At 46.6% G+C, this 18,281-nt stretch overlaps 1 protein-coding gene across 1 annotated transcript in view; it reads left to right on the top strand.

The window, feature by feature from the left end:
- The first annotated feature begins 25 nt into the window (after positions 1 to 25).
- LOC142664497 (uncharacterized) overlaps positions 26 to 18,281 on the top strand; it is a 39,697-nt gene continuing 21,441 nt past the window's right edge. Inside the window, exons 1-3 of the mRNA XM_075843589.1 lie at positions 26 to 134; positions 2,959 to 3,056; positions 3,223 to 3,337. Of these exons, the coding sequence (XP_075699704.1) occupies positions 50 to 134; positions 2,959 to 3,056; positions 3,223 to 3,337 (298 nt within the window). The 5' untranslated portion in view covers positions 26 to 49. The remainder of the gene's footprint in view (positions 135 to 2,958; positions 3,057 to 3,222; positions 3,338 to 18,281) is intronic.

Here is an 18,281-nt window from a genome sequence, read left to right as displayed (position 1 = left end):
TGTGTGTCAGGTTCCTATAAGGTGTCAGGATGTCACTGTCTATTTCTCCATGGAGGAGTGGGAGTATCTAGAAGGACACAAGGATCTGTACGAGGAGGTCATGATGGAGGAGTACCGGCCGCGCACATCACAAGGTGAGAAGAGACAGATATATATATATATTGGCATTACTGGGGGCACAGGCTGGACTGGCGGCCATGTTGAAGTCTTAATATCGTCATGTGCAGTACATATACATGTGTGTACAATGACGTGTAATGTAGGAGCTCCACAATTTCTGCTCTTTTCACCTCACGTTAGATCCTTATGTTTCCTGTATATGTCCAATAAATCCAGAGCGCTCCGTTCTCCAGAGAGATTTTGTCTTTGCCACAAATGAAGCCCAGAGCAGTACACTGTACGAGCGCAGGAAAGCGAGGGGCACCGTCCTCGGCTTCTTGTGTGTAATGTTCATGCTCTCATTCCCGCTGGACTCCTCTCAGTAACTTGTAATTTCTTTTACTTTTGCTGAAACGGAGGGTTTTGACGTGGGCAGGTTTGGAACACTAAACTCCATCTACATAACGACATGCTCAATGTTATGGCTCCAAACTTACTGACAGGTTCCCTTCTAAATGCTGCCAGGACTCCTAGAGAAAGCCTGTGAGTCCTGCATCCCCCGCCCACTCAGAATGATTGACAGGTTTTCCTTTGTGGTCCTGCTACTAAAATCTGAGGATGTGACAGACGTTTCTTGGGGGCCGATGCCTGAGCTCCAAACACACGTTCCTTGCTTTACCTCCTGTTCGTGCAGAACATGTAAGGAGCAATGATGGAAGGGTTAATATCAGCCCCCAACAGACATTGAGATCAGCTGCTGGAAATCTGTGATGTGGGGGCCATTACTTTACACATCTGGGCACATTTGTGGGGAGAAACAACACAATCATATTCTGTGACATGCCGCTCATCTGTAGATTGGAGGATGGGCAGTCGTACCAGGTGTATGTTACTGCCGGTCATCACTCTCCACCAGGGTGCTAAGCTGGTCATACACATTAGATGTATGTCGCCCGGACCTGCTGACTTTCTAATGTATATGGCGACCTCCCAACTCTCCCCGGAGGTCAGATGTCCGGAGAGAGAAGGATCAGGCTGTGGAATTTCAACATGCCGGATCCTTTTGTTAGTAGATAAGTCACTATCAGAGGAGTTTGGCAGCGACTTTCCCCTATTGAAGACACATACACACCCGACCGAGCGTTCATGTACATGGAGGAGGGGAGGAACGATGGTTCACCTGACATCTAGAGTGTATGACCGGCTTTAGACTAGTAGTTCACAAATGAAGAACTTCTGCAGGACTCCGATAATGGCTGCAAATCATTTAAGAAAAAATAGTGACCTCAAGACTCATATAAAGGGATTAGTAAAGGGTAGAGACTAAAAACTAACTTTAATAATCACCATTTAAGAAGGTTTATATAGACTCCTAAAACAGACAGAAAACAAGAGAAGTTACCGATCGTTACAACCTTCCCATACATTCTGTGTTATATAGTTACTAAGGAGGGAAAAAGTCACAAGTGCACCAAGTCCGACCTATAATCCCACCGTGTCGATCCAGAGGAAGATAAAACCCCCATGAGGAGGATGATAATTGTCTCATTAGGGGAAAACTCCTCCCCCGACTCCAAACCTGGAAATCACAATAAATCCCTGGATCACCGTCCCATCTCCAGAATCTAGAACCCATAACTGGTAATATTAAAGAGAACCTCCGGTTATACTGACATTATATAGGAAACTATTATACTGCCGGAGTGTGCCGATAATCGTCCTTCTACATGACTTGTATTATCATCGGCACACTCCGGCAGTATAATAGTTTTCTGTATAATGTCAGTATAACCGTGTAAACACTGCGGAACTTCTGACCGGGTTTTCTGTGTGGAGATTCCGCAGCATTTTCACAGGAGATGTTGACACATTATATTTTGAGAATCTGCACCGCCCTTCTTTTCTGCGTGTTTTTTCCGCAGCGTGTGGATGAGATTTGTTGAAATCTCATCCTCATTGCTGCTACTGTAACACGCTGCAGATTTTCCCGCAATTAAATACTTTGTAGAAAATCTGCAGCTTATCCGCCCCGTGTGCACATATTTTGAGAAATTATAGATAGATTTGAGAAATTATCCTCTCTCTTAAATAGGCCGTGGGTTCCACTCCCGGAGGAGTCTCTGACATCACTCTCCCTGTCCATATATGGACAGAGACGTGAGGGGCTCCCTCTAGGAGCACAATTCTCAGCCAAAAATGACAGCAACGCTCTGGCAAGGGATTCCGCTCCTAGAGGGAGCTTTAGTGGCGCTATCTACAGGGGGCGGTGGCGCTGTTTACAGGGGTGTGTGGCACTTTCTACAGGGGGTTAAGGTGCTATCTGCAGGGGTTTGGCATCTAAGTTTGATGAAACTTGCACTTGTTGAGAGAGTCGGCGGACATGAAAGTGCAGCGCTGCACACATTAAATTCTGTCCCATTCTGCCTACGTTTATATATGTGACAACTGCCGGGGCATCAGGTTAATAATAATGTATCGACAATATTGCCTACAGACGTGTACACAGCCTTTAAGAGGCAAATAAGCAGGTGACACCCTGGCACTTTTTTTGGTTGTAGGGAACTCTCGATATAGAAGCGCCCTGTGTCCCGCCACTTTCATGTGTATCCACAGAACACAGATACAGTTAAATACTATGGCGAAGCAGGGAGCCGTCAGCGCCCCGCTATTCACTCTGGTATGTTACAGTCTACTTTAGGCCTGCGGCTTACAAAGTGCAGGAACATCGGCACAGGTAGTGAGGACCTCAACATTGTAATCTCAGCTCTGATCAGTAAACATAGAAGTGTAGAGAGAAGTGTGTGATATATAGACAGATATACAGTAGTCATGTATTCAGTCACTGTGTGTTTCCTACAGATGGATCCAGTAGGAGAAATCCACCAGAGAGAAGTCCCAGTCCTCTGTATTCCCAGGACTGTCCAGAGGAAAATCACAATGTCCCAGAGAATCATCAGGTAGATGAAGCTGAGCCCTATACCACATCTATATAGGGGGGTGTGGAGCTTTTTGGTCCTGCGATCATAGATGGGGTCATAGATTTTGGTGGTTTCTTATGTTGGTCTGTTAGATTCTTCGCACTCTCTGCTGTATTGTACTGAATTTTTACATATGTGACATCAGGGGGAAGATCTGACTAATAATAAAGCGGAGGATGAAGCAGAAGAAGAGCGGGTGAGGGGCGATCAACCGTGTAACCGTGAAGTGGAGGAGGAAATTCCAGGAGGTGTTACCACAGGTCAGTAATAATGATATTAGAAAGTGAATTGGGAGTTTTGTTAAGGTGGGGTTCCTCCTTAGTTCTACATTCCAGTAAGGGTATGTGCACACGACCACTTTTCAGGTGTTATGGAGGCGTTTTACGCCTCGAAATACGCCTGAAAAGACGGCTCCAATACGTCGGCAAACATCTGCGCATTGCTTGCAATGGGTCTTAGGATGTCCTGTGCAGACGAGCTGTCATTTTACGCGTCGCTGTCAAAAGACGGCGCATAAAATAACGGCCATCTCAAAGAAGTGCAGGACACTTCATGGGACGTAATTGGAGCCGATTTTCATTGACTCCAATGAAGAACCGCTCCAAATTACGTCCGAAAAAGATGCGGCAAAAAATGCAGGTACGAGAAATTACGTCTGAAATTCAGGACCTCTTTTCTCCTGAAAAAAGCTTAATTTCAGACGTAATTGCCGTTGTCGTGTGCACATACCCTTACACGTCAGACAATGTGTTATACATAGTGCAGGACTTGAGGGAGCTGTGACTGCACATAGAAGTTCTCTACAAGGTGACCTATGGATCCGGGATCTGAGAGAACTCAGTTTAACCTCTTAAACACCACATCAATGCTGATATGGGCTCGTGGGGTCACAGCACATTTTTTGTGTTGTCCATGTTACATAAAAGTCTACAGTGAAATATAATCCAACAAAATGCAAAGTCGTCCCATGGTATGTCTCCCTCTCCTTGTATGTGTAATACAACTGTCCCCCCTCCTCCCACTCCACTTGTCTCTATGGGTATAGTAACTAAGATCCCTTTCATAGTCTATGCAGAGGGTCCCCCATTATGATGCCCATACAATGTATGACACACATGCCAGGAGCTCTGTAGATTGTATGAACAGCTGACTATGAAGAAGATGATAGTTACGATACCCATACAGACAAAGCGGGAGGATGGGGGAGGGGGAGAAGATTTATAAGCCAGGAGCTCTGTAGAAAGCATAAGTGTATCAGAAATAATCTACAGATTACACCTCTGAGAAAGAAGCTGTTATAACATAGACCGAAAGAGAGGGAAGTCCAGATTGGAGAGGCTGCAGTACAGGAAACACAGGCTCTGGATGCTGAGAAGCCTGTGTACGGGAGCGCCCCTGAGGTGTGCTGGGAAGATTGGGAGCGCGCCTGAGGTGTGCTGGGAAGATTGGGAGCGCGCCTGAGGTGTGCTGGAAAGATTGGGAGCGCGCCTGAGGTGTACTGGGAAGATTGGGAGCGCGCCTGAGGTGTACTGGGAAGATTGGGAGCGCGCCTGAGGTGTGCTGGGAATATTGGGAGCGCGCCTGAGGTGTGCTGGGAAGATTGGGAGCGCGCCTGAGGTGTGCTGGGAAGGTTGGGAGCGCGCCTGAGGTGTGCTGGGAAGGTTGGGAGCGCGCCTGAGGTGTGCTGGGAAGATTGGGAGCGCGCCTGAGGTGTACTGGGAAGGTTGGGAGCGTGCCTGAGTTGTACTGGCAAGATTGGGAGTGCGCCTGAGGTGTTCTGGCAAGATTGGGAGCGCGCCTGAGGTGTGCTGGCAAGATTGGGAGCGCGCCTGAGGTGTACTGGCAAGATTGGGAGCGCGCCTGAGGTGTGCTGGCAAGATTGGGAGCGCTAGTTAAAATACCCAAAAAAGAATACCTATATATTTAAAGGTCATATATCAATGAGTATAGTTACACATATGGGACCCCCTGCATAGAAACACCAAAAAGTTATCCCTACATGCTGCAATAAGACCAAATCAAACGTATCGTAGAAAGATACAAAAAGACTTTATTGAAGACAAACAACACAGTTGATCAAGACACTTTAAAAATGAACACCCATAAAAACAATGTACAATCAGTACAAAGAAATAGACCGTGTTGAATATAAGGCAGGGCAAACCATGGTGTACTAGGCATACTATATCATGAAATATGAAGTATGTACCATGGGTATAAATATACTTGTACCAATATTACACAGCCTATTACCTGAAGTATGACCACAAAACATATATGGTAACAATCATAGGGAAAACATTAAAACCTCATGACACGCATACCAGAACCCACCATGAGCCATTCCACTGCCACAACACTGTCAGAACACTCGAACACGCGATTCGCACCTGGCTTCGTCAGGGGGTGCTGGAAGAGTGTGACCAGAGGATTTAAATAGGAGGTACACAGCTGGAAGTGTACCTCACTTACTTGTCCATAGGATGTTCAGCTGGCACATGCACGAGGAGAGGCGGCACCTCAATCACGCAGTGCACGGCGTCCGGAAGTGAGTAGTGCGCAGCTGCACAGAGCTCATGTCCATGTTCCGCCGTGGACTACATCATGAACGGCCCCCCACCCCGCGCATGCGCACAACAGCCACGGACCACCGCATCCATCTTGGACAAGTGCAAGGCCGTAGCAGTTGCCCATATCCAATGATAGAAAGCGGTATATATACAGGAGCATCATTTAAAATTAGAGGAATACATTTACAGGACAGCAAAAGTATTGTGGATGAGAACCTACTCAGGCATTGAGAATATATATATATAATAACTCTTTTTTTCTAAGATGGGAGCGCGCTTGAGGTGTGATGGGAAGATTGGGAGCGCGCCTGAGGTGTGATGGGAAGATTGGGAGCGTGCCTGAGGTGTGATGGGAAGATTGGGAGAGCGCCTGAGGTGTGCTGGCAAGATTGGGAGCGCAGGACACAGCCCCTGCTATCCAGTTGATTTAAAAGAGCAGAGCAGCAGAAAAATAATTTTTGAACGCCCTTTTTATTTTTCTAGGACGTTACAAGGCTTATAAGTTAAGCAGCAATTTCTCACATTTTCAAGAAAATTTCAAAAGCCTGTTTTTTTTTTAGGGACCGGTTCAGTGCTGAAGTGGCTTTAAGGGGCCTATATATTAGAAACCCCCATAAAACATTCCATTTAAAATCTGAACCCCGAAAAGTATTCAAAACAGCAGTTTCTTAACCATTTAGGTGTTTCACAGGAATGAAAGCAAAGTGAAGGTGACATTTCCCAAAAAAAATTGTAATTAAATTCTAATGCTTTTTTTTTCCGGATTTTGCAGCTTTCTTTTTATTACATAATTTTTTAGGCACCATGTCAGGTTTAAAGAGGTCTTGTGGTGTCAAAACATAGGAAAAACCCCCAAAATACCCCATTTTGGAAGCTACAGCCCACAAGAAATGAATCTAGGGGTGTAGTGAGCATTTTGACCATACGGGTGTTTCATAGATTTTATTACAAATGGGCAGTGAAAATGAAAAATATATTTTTTTCCAATAAGATGTAGTTTTAGCTCAATTTGTTTTAATTTCCACAAGGAAAAAAAAGGAGAAAAAGAACCTCCCACATTTGTAAAGCAACACCCCATATGACAACACCCCATATGTGCTCATAAACTGCTGTTTGGACACACGGCAGGGCTCAGTAGGGAAGGAGTGCCATTTGGATTTTGGAATGTAGATTTTGCTGAATTGGTTTCTGGTCACTATGTCACATTTGCAGAGTCCCTGTAGTACCAGTACAGTGGAAACCCCCCAAAGGTAACTATTTGGGATACTACACCCCTTGAGGAATTCAATGGATATAGTCAGAATTTTGACCCCAAAGGTTATTTTTGCTAAATTAATTCGTATTAACTCCTTTAGGACACAGCCTGTTTTTGCCTTGTGGACACAGATGATTTTTTCAAATCTGACGTGTCACTTTATGTGGTTAAAAATCCGGAATGCTTTTGCCTATCCAAGAGATTCTGAGATTGTTTTCTCGTGACGTATTGTACTTTATGTTAGTGATAAAATTTTGTCGCTAAATTCAATATTTATTTGTGAAAAACTTCACATTTTAGCAAAAATTTTCATTTTTCTAAATTTAAATGTATTTGTTTGTAAAACCGATAGTAATACCACACAAAATCGTTACTAGTTAACATATGCCATATGTCTACTTTATGTTTGCATCGTTTCTTTTCACGTCCTTTTATTTTTCTAGGACGTTACAAGGTTTAGAACTATAGCAGCAATTTCTCATGTTTTCAAGAATATTTCAATAGGCCATTTATTTCAGGGACCAGTTCAGTTCTGAAGTGGCTTTGAGGGCCTTCTATTTTAGAAAGTCCCCATAAATCACCCCATTTTGAAAACTGCACCCCTCAAGGTATTCAAAACCACATTCAGAAAGTATTTTAACCCTTAAGGCGTTTCACAGGAATTAAGGCAAAGTAGAGGTGAAATTTACAAATTTAATTTTTTGGGCCAAAATTCATTTGTGATAAAAAATAAATCTGTAACACAGAAGGTTTTACCAGAGAAATGCAACTCAATATTTATTGCCCATATTCTGCACTGGCCTCAGAAGCAAAGGAGCACCTAGTGGATTTTGGGGCCTCCTTTTTTTAGGAATATATTTTAGGCACCATGTCAGGTTTGAAGAGGTCTTGTGGTACCTAAACAGTCGAAACCCACCAAAAGTGACCCCATTTTGGAAACTACACCCCTCAAGGCATTTTTCTAGGGGTATAGTTAGCATTTTGACCCCACAGTTTTTTTTGCAGAATTTAGTGGAATTAGGCTGAGAAGATCAAAATCACACTTTTACTTGTGGAAACATAATTTTTTCATTTTTACAAGGAATAAAGGAGAAAAGTACCCCAACATTTGTAAAGCAATTTCTCCCGATTACGGCAATACCCCATATGTGGTCATAAACTGATGTTTGGACCCACAGCAGGGCTCAGGAGGGAAGGAGCTCCTTTTTGACTTTGGAGCGCAGATTTTGCTGGATTGGTTTTCAGTGCCATGTCGGGTTTGCAACGCCCCGGAGTGACCAAAACAGTGGAAACCCCACAAAAGTGACCCTATTTTGGAAACTACACCCCTCAATGAGTTTTTCTAGGGATATAGTGAGCATTTTGACCCCACAGGATCTTTTTTAGAGCTAATGTGACCAAAAAACATTACAAAAAGCTTTACGTTCTTTACTTCTTACAGCCTTTACCGTGCTCAATAATTTACGTTTTACTTTATTCTGCAGGTTGGTACGATTACGCCGATACCATATGTGTATAGTTTCTTACGTTTTTCAACGTTTGCACAATAAAATTAAGTTTCTATAAAATAATTGCGACTTTTTGATCACTTTTTATTCTATATCTTGGGAGGGGTGGTGACCAAAAAACAGCGATGCTGACAGAGTTTTCAGTTTATATTGTTTGCGGCGTTCACCGTGCGTAAAAAATAACATTATAGTTTCATAGTTTGGGTCGTTATGAACACGGTGATACCAAATATGTGTACTTTTTTTTTTTAACGGTTTCATTTGTTTCCTATAATAAATGACTGATTACAGGAAAACAAAAACTTTTATTTTTACACTTTTATAAAACCTTTTGTATTTAACTTTTTTTTTACTTTTTACACTTTCTTTTTTTTACCTGCAGTTCCGATCGCTGCTAGAATACAGTACACTACCTAGTAGTGTGTATTCCAACTGTCAGTGTGATGTCGCAGTCACTCTGACAGTAAGTCTATGAGGACCAGCCTGAGGCTGGTCCTCATAGGCTTCCATACATGGCAGACCCAGAGGCTGTTGCCTGGCCTCCGGATGCCATCACAAGCATCAGCAGCCCCCACAATTGCATGGGGGCTGCTGATGTGCTACAAACCCCCTAAATGTGGTGATGGCAATCGAGCACCACATTTAACGGGTTAATTGCCGAAATCAGCGACGATGAGCCGCTGATCGGCAACACTGGAGTGTCAGCTGTCGGGGACAGCTGATCTCTCAGTTCCCGATGCACACCTTGTCGCCGACAGTGTTAATCGGGAACGACACAGTGACTTCCTGTCACTGACACGAAGCCTATCCGTTGGTCCTGATGAACTTCCGTCCATGGCAGACACCACAAACGGCAGACACCATGGCAGACACCACAATGGCTTCCGTTTGCTAACTATCGGCAAACCCCGCGATTTCGGTCTGCCGATATGCTAGAAACCCCTAAAATTCGGCGATTGCATCCGATCGCCGAATTTAAGGGGTTATTAACCGAAATCAGCGGCAAAGGACCGCTGGCCGGCAAGAGTAGTGCGTCAGCTGTCAGCGACAGCTGACCTCCCGGTTCCTGGTGCACACTGTCGCCGACAATGTGCACCGGAAACAACACAGTAACTATGCATCCTCGTGCGGGAAGTAACCTCCCGCAACGACGTACAGTTACTTACTCTTGCGGGTGGGGGTTAAGAAATTGTTAGGGATCTGCCAGCTACTACGTCTAGGTATACTCCTGGGATTAATCAATCCACACCTGAGGCCAGACCTGTTCGACTGACACCATCTCCCACCAACCAGGGTGGCAGGCTCAGGAGTTGGAGAGCCTATCGTGGCCTGGTCAGTCGGAGTTAGCTCCGCCCCCTGTCCTTTATTACCTGCCCTGTTCTCTTCCTCAGTGCTTGTAATTCTTCTGGATTCCTGGCCTCACTGCTGCTTGCTCCAGCCTGCTCCTGCCGTGCTTCTGCCTTGCTGCAGTTCCGCTTAGCCTGCTTTGCTTTGCCCCTGGCTTGCTTCCTTCTCCGTGCCCACTTTGGTATACGCTCTTCATCCTGGTCCTGCATTTTCTTTCACCGCTGCGTTTCCTTGCGGCGTTCCGTGGCTACTGCCCCTTCCCTTGCGTGTTCCCTGTTTGTTCTCCCGTGCACTTAGACAGCGTAGGGACCGCCGCCCAGTTGTACCCCGTCGCCTAGGGCGGGTCGTTGCAAGTAGGCAGGGACAGGGCGGTGGGTAGATTAGGGCTCACTTCCATCACCTCCTTCCTGCCATTACAGAAATATTTTTAGATCAACATTTGCAGCGTGGATTTTGCTTGGTAGTGCCCTTTTTGTGACTTTCTCTCTTTTGTAATTTGGGAAGTTTTGCTTGGAAAGTGAAGCCCTGGTATGATACGGGTGCCCACGCTACTGGCAGATGTGCTATAACCCTCCCCTTCCTGGTTCCTAAATACTAGGTCCTTGATAACTACTTCTAGAAACTGAAGGAATGTTCCCCTTCGACCTGCACATAGGGTCTTTTTTCCTGGGACGATCTATAGTTTTTACTGGCATCATTATCTGGGAGGCTAGGGACCCAAAAAATGTTTCCTTATTTATTTTTCTTTTTATGGTGTTTCCCGTGCAGTATAAATTACGTTAACTTTATTTGGCGGGTCAGTACGTTTACGGCGTTATAAAATTTATATAGTTTTTTTATATTGTACTACAGGAAGGAATATTCCTCCACGTCAAGCTGTTTTTTACTCTACGCGTTTCTAGAGCCATAACTTTTTTTATTTTTCGGTTGTTGATGTGTGAGGGCTTGTTTTTTGCGGGACAAGATGCAGATTTTATTGGTTCCATTTTGGGTCAAATGCAACTTTTTGATCACTTTTTTTATTTCACTTTTTGGAAGAGGAAATTTAACGAAAACAAGCACTTTGTCACGTTGGGTGCGCGGACCCACAGGGCCGTACCGCCTTGACGATATGGCAGCTGGCCAACAGGATACAAGTCAAAGTCTATAGTTCGGATAGGTATATCTGTGATCAATTCTGACAGTAGCGAAGATAGGCTCGGATGGGACCTTAGCATCAGGCAGACGCTAGGCGTAGTATGGCAAAATAGGCATAGTACTCAGCACAACACGACTCCAACTCTAGACGGCACTTGGACCAGGATAGCACAGGATATAGGATACAGGAAGCAGGAACTGGAACACTGGGAACTGGAAAACACTTAAGGGACCATTTCCAGAGACGAACATAGATAAACGACAGCAACTCTCAGGCAACGCAGGGAGGGGCAGTGCCTTTTATAGTCCAGGATCATGGGTGAATTTGGTAACAGATTGAGGTGCGCGCGCTGGCCCTTTAAGACCGAGCGCGCAGGCGCACCCTCCAGGACACAGCAGAGTGAAACGGAAGTGAGCGCTGGTGTCTCCTGAGGAGGAGATGCGGGCCAGCGCTCACTGATCCATGGCTGCGGCCGTCAAGAGGTGAGTACAGTATCCCCCCTCTTACGCCCCCTCCTCTTGGGACCAGAGTGGGACAGAATCTTCTTCAGGAGGGTAGGGGAATTGAGGTTCTCCTCTGGCTCCCAGGACCTCTCTTCTGGACCAAACCCCCTCCAATCCACCGAATAAAAAGTTATTTCTCCTACTTTCCAGGATCTCCTTAACCCTGACAGTATCTGATGAACCGCTGGGAGCAACTGCAGGACTAGGAATCTTGGTGTAGCGGTTCAGGAACACAGGCTTCAGGAGGGAGACATGGAAGGAGTTGGGGATCTTGAGGACAGGAGGCAGCCGAAGCTTGTAGGAGACAAGCAAGATCTCGAAGGGTCCGAGGAACCTTGGAGCAAACTCATATGATGACACCCTCAGCTCGATATTTCTGGAGGACAGCCAGACCTTGGTACCTGGAAGAAACCTGGGAGGTTGTCCTCTCCTTGTGTCTGCCTTACATTTCATGCGGTCGACCGCCAGCAGAATGGAGGATCGGGTCTGCAGCCAGATCTGCAGGAAGTCCCTAAAAGCAGAATCCGCTGCAGGCACCTCAGACATAACGGACACTGGGAAAGGAATTTGTGGGTGTTGGCCGTAGACTATGAAGAACGGTGTAGTTATTGTGGACTTGCTTGTATGGTTATTGTACGAAAACGCGACCCAAGGAAAAAGCTGCACCCACTCATCATGCTGTCTGGAGATGAAGTGTCATAGGTAGTTCTCCATGATCTGATTGATCCTCTCGACTTGACCATTGGACTGATGATAGTAGGATGAGGAAAAGTCCAAATTTACAATGAGGTGTTTACAGAGGGCTCTCTAGAACCTTGAGGTGAACTGAACCCCCCAATTAGACACGATATGCCACTGTAAGCCGTGCAGGCGGAAGATGTGTTGGATGAAGAGGTTGGCCAGTCGAGAAACAGAAGGTAGACTGGTCAGCGGAACTAAGTGAGCCTTCTTCGAAAATTGGTCCACCACCACCCAGACCACACTGCATCCCGCAGAGGCAGGTCCGTAACAAAGTACATTGCTATATGCTGCCAGGGAGCATCGGGCATAGGCAGCGGCTGGAGCAGGCCAGCAGGTTTGGAGTGAGCAACCTTGTTCGCTGCGCACACCGAGCAGGATGAAACAAAGTCCATGATGTCTTTGGGCAGCGTGGGCCCCCAGAAATGACGGGCAATCAGGTCTCGGGTTTTACGGGTACCCACGTGACCTGCCAGTCTGGAGCTGTGTCCCCAGCGGAGGATTCTCCCTCTGTCTGCCAGGCGCACAAAAGTCCTCCCCGGAGGGATGTTTCTAACTTGCAGGGGGTTGACAGAGACAATGCAAGACGGATCAATAATATTTTGTGGAGACTCCATGGTGTCCTCTGTCTCGAACGACCTGGACAAGGCATCGGCCCTCACATTCTTGTCGGCCAGATGGTAGTGGAAACTGGAACCTGGCAAAGAATAGCGACCACCTGGCCTGATGAGAGTTCAGCCATTGGGCTGTCTGGAGATAGGTGAGATTCTTGTGGTCCGTGAATATCAAGATGGGATGAACTGCGCCCTCTGTTAGATGCCTCCACTCCTCCAGGGCCAATTTGATGGCCAATAACTCCCGATACCCAATCGAGTAGTTGCGTTCTACGGAATAGAAGAGTTTAGAGTAATAACCACATACCATTGCTTGCCCTTGGAACCTCTCTGGAACAGGAGTTCACCACCACCAGCAGAGGAGGCGTCCACCTCCAACGAAAACTGTCGAGATACATCAGGATGATGGAGGGTGGAGGCTCACGTAAAGGCACTCTTCAGGCTATTAAATGCGGATTCCCCTTCTGGAGTCCACACCTTTGTCGTTCATGCCTTTCTTGGTGGGGGTAGAGATGGGAGATGTCAGTGAGGAGAGGTTCGGGATGAACTGCCAGAAAACGCTGTATGGACCTTAAGGGCGTGTCCATTCCAGTACGGCCTTTACTTTTTACGGATTCATCTTGAGACCTTGGTCCGAGATTGTGTAGCCCAGGAAGTGTAGAGAACTCCTCTCAAATATGCACTTCTCCAGCTTGGCATACAGACGATTTTCCCTCAATCGCAGCAGAACTTGACGGACATGTCTCTGATGAGTCAATGGGTCTGGGGAAAAAATGAAGAGATCATCAAAATAGACTACAACACAAACATAGGGGAGATACCGGAAGATGTCATTGACAAATTCTTGGAAGGCCGCGGGAGCATTACACAGGCCAAAAGGCATCACCAGATATTCATAGTGCCCGTCTCGGGTGTTAAATGCTGTCTTTCATTCGTCACTCCGGTGAATTCGGATTAGGTTGTAGGCCCCATGCAGATCTAGTTTGGAGATTTTTTTATCTCCTCCTATGCGGTCAAAAAGCTCTGAAATCAATGTCAACGGATATCTATTCTTGACCGTGATCTGGTTGAGACCCCAGTAGTTAATGCAAGGTCGCAGAGAGCCGTAGTTTTTCCTGACTAAGTAGAATACGGCTCCTGCCGGGGCTTAGGACTTCCGTATGAAATCCTTCTCCAGATCCTCCTTAATATAAGTGGACATGGACTGAGTCTCTGGCAAAGAGAGAGGATATATATACTACCAAGGGGAAGGGATGCATCAGGAACCCGCTCGATAGGACTGTTATACGCCCGGGGTGTGGGCAGTGACTCGGCCTCCTTCTTCCTGCAGACATCCGAGAACATAGCATAATGAGAGGGCAATCCTGTCAAAGATTGAGGAGGAGGAGGCGGGGCCAGATGGAGCAGTCAAGGCACTTGGGACCCCACTGGAGAACCTCTCCGGAATTCCAGTTCAGAACTGGGGCGTGTAGTCGGAGCCAGGGCAGGCCCAGCAGTACAGGTTTGACGGCCTTGGGTAGAACAAGAAATGAGATGAGTTCGGAACGCAGAGCCCCTACCTGAAGCCTCAGTCGTTTGGTCACAGCAGCAATCAGGTCTGGCAGAGGTAGCCCATTCACCGAGGCGACGATCAATGGCCTCTCCAGAGAGGTCGTAGGCAACTGGAGGAGATCCACTAGATCCTTGAAGATAAAACTGGCTGCGGACCCAGAGTCAAGATAGGCAGAGACCAAGTGGTTCTTCTCGCCGGACAGAATCGTCACGGGGATAGACAGTTTAGAATAAAAGTGTCTGTCCAGCCCAGTATCGCGTCGGATTGTCTCCCCAATCAATCCTAGGCGTTGGGGTTTTTTTTACTTCTGAGGACACAGGCGCACAACATGGCATCCGAAGCCGCAATAAAGACAAAGTCCCGAGGTGCATCTGCGCTTTTTCTCCTGAACGGATAATTTAAGCCAGTCTACCTGCATAGGCTCCTCAGGTGGGCCACCTGGTGAGGGTAAGAGGAACTGCTGGAAGGTAGGAGCCAGCCTAGGGAGTCTTCTCACCCGACGAATCTCCTGGCATCGTTCCCGGAGCCTCATATCAACTCGGATGGCAAGCAAAATGAGGGCGTCCAGGGTGGATGGCAGATCACGAACAGCCAGTTCGTCCTTGATCTCTGACAACAATCCCTGCCAGAATGTAGCCACCAGGGCCTTGTCGTTCCAGGACAGCTCTCCTGCCAGGGTATGGAATTGAATGGCGTACTCTCCCACTGAGGTGTCTCCCTGGCGCAAGTTCAGCAAGGAGGCCGCTTCCGACGAAACTCGTCCAGGCTCCTCAAACACAGTACAAAATGTCCGGAGGAACCCCTGGAAGTCACGGGTCTCTGGTCCCTGTCCTTCCCAGATCGGGTTCGCCCATGCTAGGGCCTTGCCAGTAAGCAGAGAAACAATGAAGGCAATCTTGGCGCCATCAGTCGAAAATGCTCTGGCATGAAGAGAGAAGTGGATCTGGCACTGAGTGAGGAATCCCCTGAAGGTACTTGCGTCTCCGTTGTAACGAGGCTGTAGTGGTAGAGCGAATCGGGGATCAACCCTGGTGCTGACAGAATGTGTAGCAGGAGGATCAGTTGGAACAGGAGCTGAGGAGGCTGCATCTTGTTCAGCAAGCCGCTGTGCAATGGAATTCACTGTGGGAGGAGTTGGTCCTGTCGTGGACGCAGGTCTCCCAAATCGGCCTGCTTCGCTTAAGACATCGACATAGTCTTAGGCTGACCAGCGGACTCCATGGCCTAAGCGTATTGTCACGCGGGCCTTGACGGTATGGCAGCTGGCCAACAGGATACAAGTCAAAGTCTATAGTTCGAATAGGTGTACCCGTGGTAAGTTCTGACAGTAGCAAAGATAGGCTCGGTGGGACCTTGGCAGCAGGCCGACACTAGGCGTAGTATGGCAAGACAGGCGTAGTACTCAGCACAACACGACTCCAACTCTAGACGGCACTTGGACCAGGATAGCACGGGATACAGGAAGCAGGAACGGGAACACTGAGAACTGTTTAGCACTTAAGGGACCATTTGCAGAGACGAACATAGGTAAATAACAACAATGCTCAGGCAATGCAGGAAAAGGGGTAGGGCCCTTCTTACAGTCCCGGATCATTGGCTAATTTGGTAACAGATTCAGGTGCGCGCGCTGGCCCTTTAAGAGCACCCCACGGGACACAGCAGAGTGAAATGGAAGTGAGCGTTGGTGTCTCCTGTGGAGGAGATACGGGCCATTGCTCACTGATCCATGGCTGCGGCCGTCAGGAGGTGAGTAATCCTGATGGTCCGCGGCCATGAGTGTTACACAATTATGTAATTCTTTTTAGAAAATGTAAAGTATTATTTTTTCAGCATTCACCGTACGCCATAAATGACATGTTAACTTTATTCTGCGGGGTCGATACGATTACGGCGATACCAAATCTATAACATTTTAGTTTTTTTAGTATTACAGCTTTTGCACAATAAAATCACTTTAAAGAAAAAAAAAACAACATAAAACCATTTGCCATAGTCTAAGATCTATAACAAAAAAAATATTTTTGCGTCGACAAAGCTGTCAGGACGTTTTTTTTTTTGTTTTTATTTTTTGCAGGATGGAATGTGATTATATTGTTTCTATTTTGGGGTAAATATGAGTTTTTCATCACTCTTTATTCCATTTTTTAGGAGGAGATGTGACTTACAAACAGCGATTCTGGTGTTATTTTTTTATATTTTTTTTCTTGTGCGTTCACCGTGTGGGATAAATTACATAATAGTTTTATAGTTTGTGTCCTTACGGATGCTACGATACCAATTTATGTATTGTTCGTTTTTGTTTTTTTTACAATTATAAAAGGCTTATTATGGGAAAAAATTTTGGGTTTTTAACTTTGATACTTTTTTATTATACAACATTTTTATTAACTGTTTCACTAAGGGACTTGAAGGCCTGCAACACTGATCACTATACTAATAAATTACACTACCTACATAGTGCAATATATTAGAGCTGTTAGTGTGACACTGTCAGCAAGTCAATTAGGACCTGCCAGAGGCAGGTCCTAACAGGCTTACGGACTTAGCAAACAAGGAGGCCATTGTTAGGCCTCCAGTTGCCATACCAACCATTGGCACCCACATGATCGGCTCGCAGGGGTGCCAGTCGGCTAAAAAACTCTTACATTCCGTTATTGCTATTGACCTTGGCATCTAAGGGGTTAATCGGGCCGGTTAATCACCTGCTCTCAGAGGGCACTGCACTAGGTCCACCTATTCAGTGCTAGATAGAAACCTCTTTCCTCTTAGAACAGTCTCAATTCTGAGGCCTGCTTCTGACGGCTGTGTTCGGACTGTATGTTGGCTTTATTTCCCTGACCAAATACAGTTCAGGGAGCCAGACTCCTAGCAGCAAAATGATGCATGATACTATGAGTCACTGTCTCTCCACGGGACTACCGTACTAAAGACAAAATTGCAGCACGGCACAGTGACTCCTAATATTATATAATAACTATGATGGTAGAAGTCCGGCTCCCTGAACTGTGTTTGGTCCGGGAAATCCATCCGACATACGGTACGAACACGGCCGTGTAAAGCAGGCTTTTAGTGGAATGGATTCAACAATGTACTGGAAACCTTTATTACAGATTGTGATTGATAACCCCACTCTGTCTATTCAGCGTCCACGGCCGCGGACCGCCATTCCTAGTCACCCCACGGGGGCCACGGCTATGGATCTGTGAGTGCTGGCTGGCATCTCCTTCCTAAAAGAAGTCCAACACTCTCTTCCTCTCTGTTCGGCTGTGTCCGGTAGGGTGCGCGCGCACATAAATTTTATTATTGATCAACCCTAAACGTTCTGGACTATAAAACAGGCCCTCCCCTTTCACTCCCTGCCTGACCATTGTTTGTAATTCCCATGTTAGTCTTTGCACGTGGTCCCTCATTGTTATCCTGTTCCCAAGTTTTCCCGTGCCCTACTGCCTGTTTCTGTATCCTGTACTGTGTTGGTTCCTGAGCCCTATCGAGTGTTGGAGTCGTGTTCTGTCATCAGTCACATCTGCTGTCATCTGCCACACCTGATATCCTCCGTCACATGTGGCATCCACTGCCGTCTAAAGTTCCATCTGTGCTTAGGTACTGTGACTGCGACTATGCAGGTACCCTTGTGCTGGACTTTGTATTTATTGGGTACTCTATTATTTGGCCAGCTGACTCCCCGCTACGGCGGTGTGGCCTAGTGGGTCCACCTGCCCACAGATTGTGACAGTACGCTCAGGCCATTGACCCCACTGGTCAACCAAAGACGTTGACGACGTCACAAGCCATGCAGGCAGACATCGGAATCGGAACAAGAGCAACTTTTCCTGTTGGTGAATGCCATTGCACGTCTGCCGGATGCGCAAGCTGGAGTCATCACCGCACTGTCCCCCGTAGACGTCTAATGGGGGACTATAGGTTTAGAAAGTATAGTTTGTAATTGGATACGGTCCTTGAGCCAATTCTCAATCCAGAG

Source organism: Rhinoderma darwinii, chromosome 1, assembly GCF_050947455.1.
Source record: "Rhinoderma darwinii isolate aRhiDar2 chromosome 1, aRhiDar2.hap1, whole genome shotgun sequence".
NCBI lineage: Eukaryota > Metazoa > Chordata > Amphibia > Anura > Rhinodermatidae > Rhinoderma > Rhinoderma darwinii.
The sequence above is the reverse complement of the archived record's forward strand: the minus strand, read 5'-3'. Positions and strand labels throughout refer to the sequence as shown.